The following is an 8137-nucleotide window of genomic DNA, read 5'->3' on the forward strand; positions in this document are numbered from 1 at the left end:
ATCAGTAGTCACAGTCTGAATCAGCTGTTTGCTTTGAAGATGATTAATAATATAAACAAGAAAACTGTGATGTGTCACGTTTTAAAGAGTTTTTAATGAACTTTGTTCTTGAATGTAACAAACTCCTTCAGGTCGTTGTTGTTTTTTGAGGACATGGTATGGAGCTCCACCCACATCAAACACCTTGACAAAGACAAACAGGTGGTGGAGCTGATGGGGAGGTGTTTACCACCAGCTGAGCAGCTCTGTTTGCAATGCCCTGAACGCCTCCTGACGGGGTCCGTGAATGCACCACTAACAGACGCATGTTTACTTCCGTTTATTTCAGTGAGAGTCAGCAACAGTTTTTGCATGGACAGCATGAGGGTCAGTAAACACATCCTGAAGATACGTGTTGCTGAACGTGCAGCTGGACGTGATTGTCATGAACACACACTGTGTCCTGATTGGCCGTCGGCCGAGTCTCTTCATGTCTGTAGATCTGCAGTTATATAAAACAATGATGTCATAGAAATGAGCCAACAACAATAAACAAATAAACAAACATTTCTCATGTCTACTCCTTTGTTTACATGTGGAACGTTGATATTTTACCAACTTGGACTGTGAACGCAACACAAGACCTGTATCATCATCACCTGATATCATCATCATCGTATTGTTGTTGTTATCATCATTATTATCATGATCATTGTGACTGCACCCAGTGAAAGTCCAGAAAAGAATAGAAATAGCTACAGTAACAGTCACATGAGCAGCCAGTGTTGGGCACGTTACTTTTCGGCTATAGTTACAAGTTACTTTCCCCAAAAGGTAATTGAGTTTGTAACGGAATTATAAAAGTAAATTTTTTACTTTTTACTTTTTTATTTTATTTTTTATCAAATGACTTTGGACTTGCACCCCTAACTCTCTAACTTTCTGCCTGGAATAACTACTGAGTTAGTGAGTAGTTGTAGTAGCCTACAGATAAGCGGCTTTTTGAGTGGCGCCGTTAGTAACACCGCGGCTCTGTTGATCAGCAGTGACGTCACAGTGATTGGTGACAATGAGAAAGTCGGAGCTGATTGTGTTGTTGTTGTTTCAATTTCACTGGTTCGAGTCTAAACGCTGCGGGTTGTTTGATCTCAACCGGTGACAGAGATACCTGAGGGAGGGGAGGGGAGGGAGAGTGGAGAGTGGAGAGGGGGAGGGGGGAAGGAGGTGAAAAGGAGAGGGGAGGTGTCAGGCCTCCTCTGTCCTCTGTCCTCTGTCCCTGCCAGCTGTGTCCAGACAGCAGTGGAGCTCCTCTGAAGGTAAGCCCTGTCTACCGCGCTTTGCAAACTCAGATGAGAAAACTCAGCAGCTTCTTAAACTGCGCCTGATGTAAAGAGTTGTTAGCCTACCATGGAGATAAGAAACAGTTGTGAAGTATTTGGGTTGGTTCTGGTCTTGGTTTCAGTTCGGCAGCGAAAAGCAGCTGTTTTCACTGTCCAGACTCCCTGACCCGGACAGAGGCTCACACCTGGACTGACCGCAGCAGACGGGACTGTGTAGCCTAGGTAACTGACTGATAGGCAGCCTGACATCACCAGTGACCCTGGATCAGTAGTTTAATCTAATCTGAGAGCTGAGTTTAAGGCTTAACTCCAACGGTCTCTCGCTCCAAACTCATCTGAGAAAACCTACAATTTTAACTTGATCTCAAGTGAAGTGATGTTATTACCATGGTGATGGAAAGATGCTGAATCCTTTTGGGTTCTTTCTGCTGTGGTGTGTGATTGAGGAGAGGTGTGAACAGAGTCTGGATCATCCACAGTTATTGATCACCAGTGACACCACCAGTGTTAATGATCACTTCATTACAACTATTTCATTTTTAATGAGCTGACTTGAATCTTGTACATGTCCTTCATTTACAAGATTCAAGTCAGCTCATTAAACACCAGCCTGGAGCGACGTCATGTGAAGATGATTCAAAGTCCACTGACAAAAACTTCATTTTAAAGTTTGTCACCCAATAACGTCTGATTAAATTATCCCATAGTTCCTCGATGTGATGACGAACGCTGCTTCTGTCGTAGGCCAGTATGTAGCCTAGGCCTATTGGTTTACTGCTGATGTTTGGCACCAGATCAACTAACTCTGTTTGGCTCCAACTGGTGTGAAAATATTGTAAAAATCTATAGCATACTGGTGTCACATGATGACATGTTTGCTGACCGTTATCTGGTTGAACTGGAAACCAGTAGAACAAACAACGAGACTGTTTAGTCAACAATGAACGTAGACCGAGGCTGCAGTTGTCATGGAAACCAGTAGATTGGATTAGCACTGGTATGAGGGCAGATGACTAGACATTAGACTGCTCCGTCATTGTGTCACGTGACCAACCAGAGTCTGCCATTCACACAAACTAACTAAACAAATGAACAAAGAAGCTGCCAAATTAACATATAGTCTATTGATTACTGATCCTGGGTTTATCAGCTGATCTCAGAGCAGCTCAGTGACCTGAAAAGTCAGAATCTGACCTAAAGAAAAGAAAAAAAGATCAGAAACCAATAAACCATGGTGAGACCAAACGTTTATTGTTTTCTGATGTTTTTTTCTTTTGGAATCACACATCTTCCATGTCTATCTTGTAAATATCTCAAAAAATGAAAACAATGGAGGAACTGGTTTGGATGTTTCAGATGTCATAGTCACATCAGTTTATTAAAATGTGTCCACTTTCATGTGTAGCCTACCTAACTTTTCAAAAGGAAACAGACTGAAAACAGTTCAAGCTAAATGTTCAAAGAGACAAAGCTTCAGCTGCACCTCTGTCTGTCCTCTCCTAGGTTCTACTCATCCCTCATCATCTCTCCGTCCAAATGAACAGTGAACAGCCTCCTCCGTACCGTCCTCATTTCCCTGAGGGACACTCGGCTCCCGGCTACCCCCCAGGTCGGTCACACACAGTAAATATCATTAAATTACACATAGGCTGTAAAAGTTCCTACAGTTATCATTATTGTCACATATAAACACAACACAAGAGTTTTCAAACTTAAACTATTCTATTATTACTACCTCCTGCTCACGGTCATAACCCTAAGTACAGTTTCTCAAAAATGTTAATATGACAGAGGAGTTCTGACTGTCTGTAATAAAACCTACAATGTGAAATGATCAGATATCCTCAGCTGCCACTTAAATATTAGAAGGCGGAGCTTCAGTTGTTGTGTGATCTCCTTTCAATCTTGTGACCTCTCATCTTTTTACAGCTCTCATCTCACAGCCGACAGCCCTCCCTGGCTCCTCCTACCAGGTACCCAGCATGCACTACTCTACATCATGTCATTGTAAAATATTTTCATTTTTTTGTCAGAGCATCAGATTTTTAAAAAAAGGGGGGAAAAAAGAAAAGTCTAAACCTATTTATATTATTTAATTATTGAAAAATCACAGTTTTACAAAAAAAAGAAAAGAAGATGAAGTCAAACTTTTTTGACTGAGGAGAAAATTGAGGCTTTGGAATGTATAAACTAGTAAAACCACCTTTTAAAATGTTTGTCACCATGACGACAGTCTGCCATGTTTACACAGGACAAACAATTTATTATTTATTTTGTTTACGGGTCAGACCTGAAAGTCAATGGTTTGTTGAAAGAGAAGAAAAATATGAACATGCTCATAAAATATTGATTTCCCATGGTTAAAAAACATATGAAATGTATTATAAATCTAAATACGAAGATCTGTTTATATAATAATATATAAATATCTAGAACAGTATCAATATCACTCTGAATCATATTTATTCTCAAGAAAGTATTTTTTAATGTGATTCAAAACTATTTAAACTAACTTTTTTTCTTCTCCTCTTTTACCATGATGACAACCTCCGCTCCCTGCAGACCTTCCCTCAGACGTATGCAGGTGGAGGAGACCACTCCTACTATCATGGGCCCCCGGGGGCCATGGGGCCGGCGGGGCCGATGGGACCCCCAGGAGCCTACATGACTCAGCCTGGGTACCAGGGCTACCACCACGGGCCCCCAGGGGCCCCCTGCCACTGGGATGGTCCGAGGCCGTATGGAGAGCAGCCCAAACAGACAGGTAGGTCAACAACAGATTAAAGGACAATTTCGGGCAAATTCAACTCGGGTTGTATTTTTTGTAACATTTTTAGGTCTAAAAGAAGGAACCTGAAGATTTTCAGTTTAATTGCTCCTGTTTTGTGGTAGTTGTGTCTGTCCCCGCATCGCCACGGCAGCGATGAATGGGAGCGGATTGAAGTTCCGCTGCTCAGGCTGTTTACATCCCTCAAAGCCGCAATTTTTTTCCAGAGACGGCGTCAGATGGCTACTCAAACATGCACCGAGAAGTTCATTTACTTCAAGCAAGCCGACAACACCCAAGTTGACGTGCTCGGTTTGTGTCATAAACACAGGAATATCAACTCTTGACTTGCTTGAAGTAAACTTTTTTTTTCTGCAGACAGCGTCAGATGGCTACGCAAACATGCACGAGAAGTTTTTTTAAGTTTGTTTATGTAAACAGCCTAAGCGGCGGAACTTCAATCCGCTCCCATTCATCGCTGCCGTGGCGATGCGGGGACAAACACAACTACCGCAAAACAGGAGCAATTAAACTGAAAATCTTCAGATTCCTTCTTTTAGACCTAAAATGTTAGAAAAATACAGCCCCGAGTTGAATTTGCCCAGAATTGTCCTTTAAATACAAACAGCATCAAGACTCACTGAGAAACCCAGCAGCATCAGCCTCTGGTCACATGGTGTTGCTTTACCTGTAAAGATGTAACTCATGGTTGAGCCTGAAAGTCAAAGCTGTGTGAGGGTGGTGTTGAGCTAGAGACAGGCGAGTGTGTGATGATGAAGCCCCTCCCTCTTGTCAGTGTTCGTGGTGGAGCAACAGGATCAGGGCGGAGCCGACGACTCGTGTCTGGCCGCCTGTACGGCCGCTCTGTGCTGCTGCTGCCTCTGGGACATGATGTCACACTGCTCCTCCGTCCCTGACCTCGACCTGCACTGAAGCTCCCAGCATGCAGCGGGGACGCCGTGAAGACGCCGGCCGCTCTGGGGACACGTTCTGAGAAGAAAACAAGTGGTCTGCAATCAAAACTATTAAAAGAGACTGTGGAGCTGAGGGTGAGGCTGGACCACGGGCAGCTGAACTATCAACATGGTCCTGCACCTACCGCCCACCCCCAATAAATGTTGGGAAATAGCCCCCCACCCCCGTCCCTTACTGTCACTTTTTGTCTGTGTGTGTTGTTGTGTCTCTGTTGTGCTCAATAAAAACCTTGATGTCCATGATGAAGATAAATCTACTGCTTTAAACACAAACACATGACTATGCTCTCCTGGACTTCAGCTGCAGTTCCTCTCCTCAACCACTAGAGAGTCTCATCAAACTGTCCAACTTTACTGTAGAAATAAACATCATAAAACAGCTTTCATCTACAAGTAATTTCTCCCTCCATGAAGACCGTTTATAGAGCTCACCTGTTTACACCCAAAGTGTAGAGGACCGAGGGCGGGGCCTCTTTGACTGACAGCTGGGTGAGCCTATGATTGCCCCATCTTTGCCTGTTTTTGGATTGTGCGTGATGATGGTTCAACTGTTGCATGGCACAGCTGGTTGCTAAGTGGCAGAGCTGCAATTTCCTTCTTGGTTGTTGCTTGTTCATAGTGGTAACCGGGTTAAGTCAGGTGTGCTCAAACAGGAAGTGTTCATTAGGGGTGGGCAAAAATATCGATATGGCAATATATCGTGATACTTTATACCGCGATACGATATCGATATTCAATATCAATTTATTTATTTTTTTTCAATTTTTTTTTCAAATAATAAATCATGTTTCAGACGTAAATCCAATTGAAATATGTTGTTGTAACTTGCACTTGTATAAAATGGCATGGATAATTTGAATTACATTGTTTTGACTCAGTTTGTCCCATGAATTATCACTATCGTCTGATGTACATACAACTCGGATTTTAAGATGCATAATGCCTTTTACATTTTTCAGTGAACTATGTAGAATATCGTAGAATATCGCAATATATCGCGATATATCGCAAAATTTGGATATCGCAATATCGTATCGTATCGCGACTCAAGTATCGCGATGCGTATCGTATCGTGAGGTCCTTGGCAATACCCACCCCTAGTGTTCATGACGGGCTCCTCCTCCTCACTCACCTTTGTCCAGGTGAACAGAGACATTCTGGGGACAGAGCCACCACAGTCACTGCTGAGGGACACATGTGTGACGTTGGTGTTCTCTAGTCTGGTGGAACAGATCTTTAACCCCACCCCTCTACCTCCTATCCCTGTTTCTCTCAGTGTGGATGGTGAAGCAGCAGGATGGTGGCGGTGGCGGTGGTGGCGGCGCCGGCGGAGGCGGTGGTGGTGGTGGTGGTGGCCGCGGCGGGGGAATGGAGGACTCATGTCTGGCCGCCTGCTCAGCTGCTCTGTGCTGCTGCTGCCTCTGGGAAATGTTGACATCTCACATCTGCTGAACTCTGACTGACACCTTCGCTGAGTCTCCCATCATGCAGCAGGGCAGCAGTGACGACAGTGATGCTGCTCCCTGCCATGGCCACACAGAAAAGCTAAAAGTTAACGCTAAAGCTAACTAGTAAATCAGCTGCTTTCACATGTCTATGAAAGAAAAGTCTGTTTTATCTTTGTCATGGTACAGAGATGTAATGTGCAGTGGAGGAAACAGCTGTGGGGTCATGTGACAAGTGAGAATCACACCTATTGGACGCCATGTTTGAGTCCGATCTAGGATTCAAATAAAACATGAATATTAATGAATGTAACAGCTGAGCCTCTGAGGGTTTACACATGTCTCTGAGCTCTGGGACGTCCAACACACTTGACCAAGTCATAGACTCACTAGAGTTGTCTGTACTCTCCACTGTTGCCATGTGTGCTTGCTTTGAGTGCGATGTGATGGGCTGACACAGGTCATGATCCACAGCAGAGCCCAGTGGTTAATGATCATGTGACAGCATCAAATAAAACTGTTAATTGCATTTTGTGAAGATTTATCAAAGAATAAAAAACATTTGTTACTGTCACAGTCACAGTTTGTGTATTATGGGAGCAGCAATGTAGCCATGAAGATGATAAAGACGGTCTCACTGCCAGACAGGTGAACACTGAACACATTACAACTGTATTACAACTATTTCAGCTATGAAATATATCAGTAAAACATGTCCACCAATTAACCTGTACAGGCATGGGTACAGGACCATGTGATACCACTGTTGGTTTATCATTTAAAAACTAAATTTTGATTTCCATCGAACCTCCTGATTCAGCAGGACGGTGTCCTGGCATGCTGCTTCATGGGGGTTGACTCTGATCAGGGACCTCCTTACATCCTGGACGGACACACTGAAAGAAGAGAGGACACATATTTACTATGCATTCTGAATAGCGTCCACCAGGTAGCGCCTCAGACCATGCAGCAGACATCTGGCAGTGTATTACTGTAAACTACAGAATGAAGATGTCAGAAATGAATTAATGGGGGTCGTATAGCTCACTCAGTAGAGCAGGAGCTCTTTGCAGCCCACCGAGGCTGTAGTCCTCACTGCAGCAGCCCTGGGTTCGATTCCACCTGGTGCTGTGTGTCATTAACCCTCTCCCTCCCTCCCCATTCCCTGTCTCTTTCCAGCTATCCTGGCAAAATAAAGGCAAAAAAAACAGAAAAAATACTTGTACACTTGACGCATGACACTTCCTGGCTCAAACTTAAGACAGCACCATATCTACACTCACACTGTAGCATCAGCAAAGTCAGAAGCGTTTCATTGTTAAAGGGATATTTCAACATTTTGCCCTCCTTGTTCGTGGGCAGCAGACTTGACAGAGCTGTGCCCACTGCACAGAGAGCTGGCACCAGCTTTGATGTTGTGCTTCTGTGACAGCTTGGAGAAGACACAGATACTATTATCGCATCTGAGTGGCCTTCAACCAGAGTCTGGTCAGCAAAAAACACACAAAACAGAAAAAAGCTGGTCTCAAAATCTTTATTTCAGATCTTGCCAGACAAATTTCCACAACATAACTAACATTTTTTAAAACTCAGATGAATCCTCAGCTGCTATAATTTACAATAGACAATTGA

At 43.6% G+C, this 8137-nt stretch overlaps 1 protein-coding gene across 1 annotated transcript; it reads left to right on the forward strand.

Moving 5' to 3' along the window:
* Positions 1–1206: 1206 nt before the first annotated feature.
* On the forward strand, positions 1207–5120 carry LOC146975163 (uncharacterized). The gene is made up of 5 exons (XM_085796952.1): positions 1207–1295; positions 2823–2928; positions 3249–3292; positions 3882–4083; positions 4883–5120. The coding sequence occupies exons 2-5, from the start codon at positions 2856–2858 to the stop codon at positions 5017–5019; spliced, it is 456 nt and encodes a 151-aa protein (XP_085653078.1). The 5' UTR covers positions 1207–1295; positions 2823–2855; the 3' UTR covers positions 5020–5120.
* Positions 5121–8137: the final 3017 nt, after the last annotated feature.

This window comes from Trachurus japonicus, chromosome 14 (assembly GCF_045865225.1).
Source record: "Trachurus japonicus isolate A0001 chromosome 14, Traja_1.0".
Taxonomy (NCBI): Eukaryota; Metazoa; Chordata; class Actinopteri; order Carangiformes; family Carangidae; genus Trachurus; species Trachurus japonicus.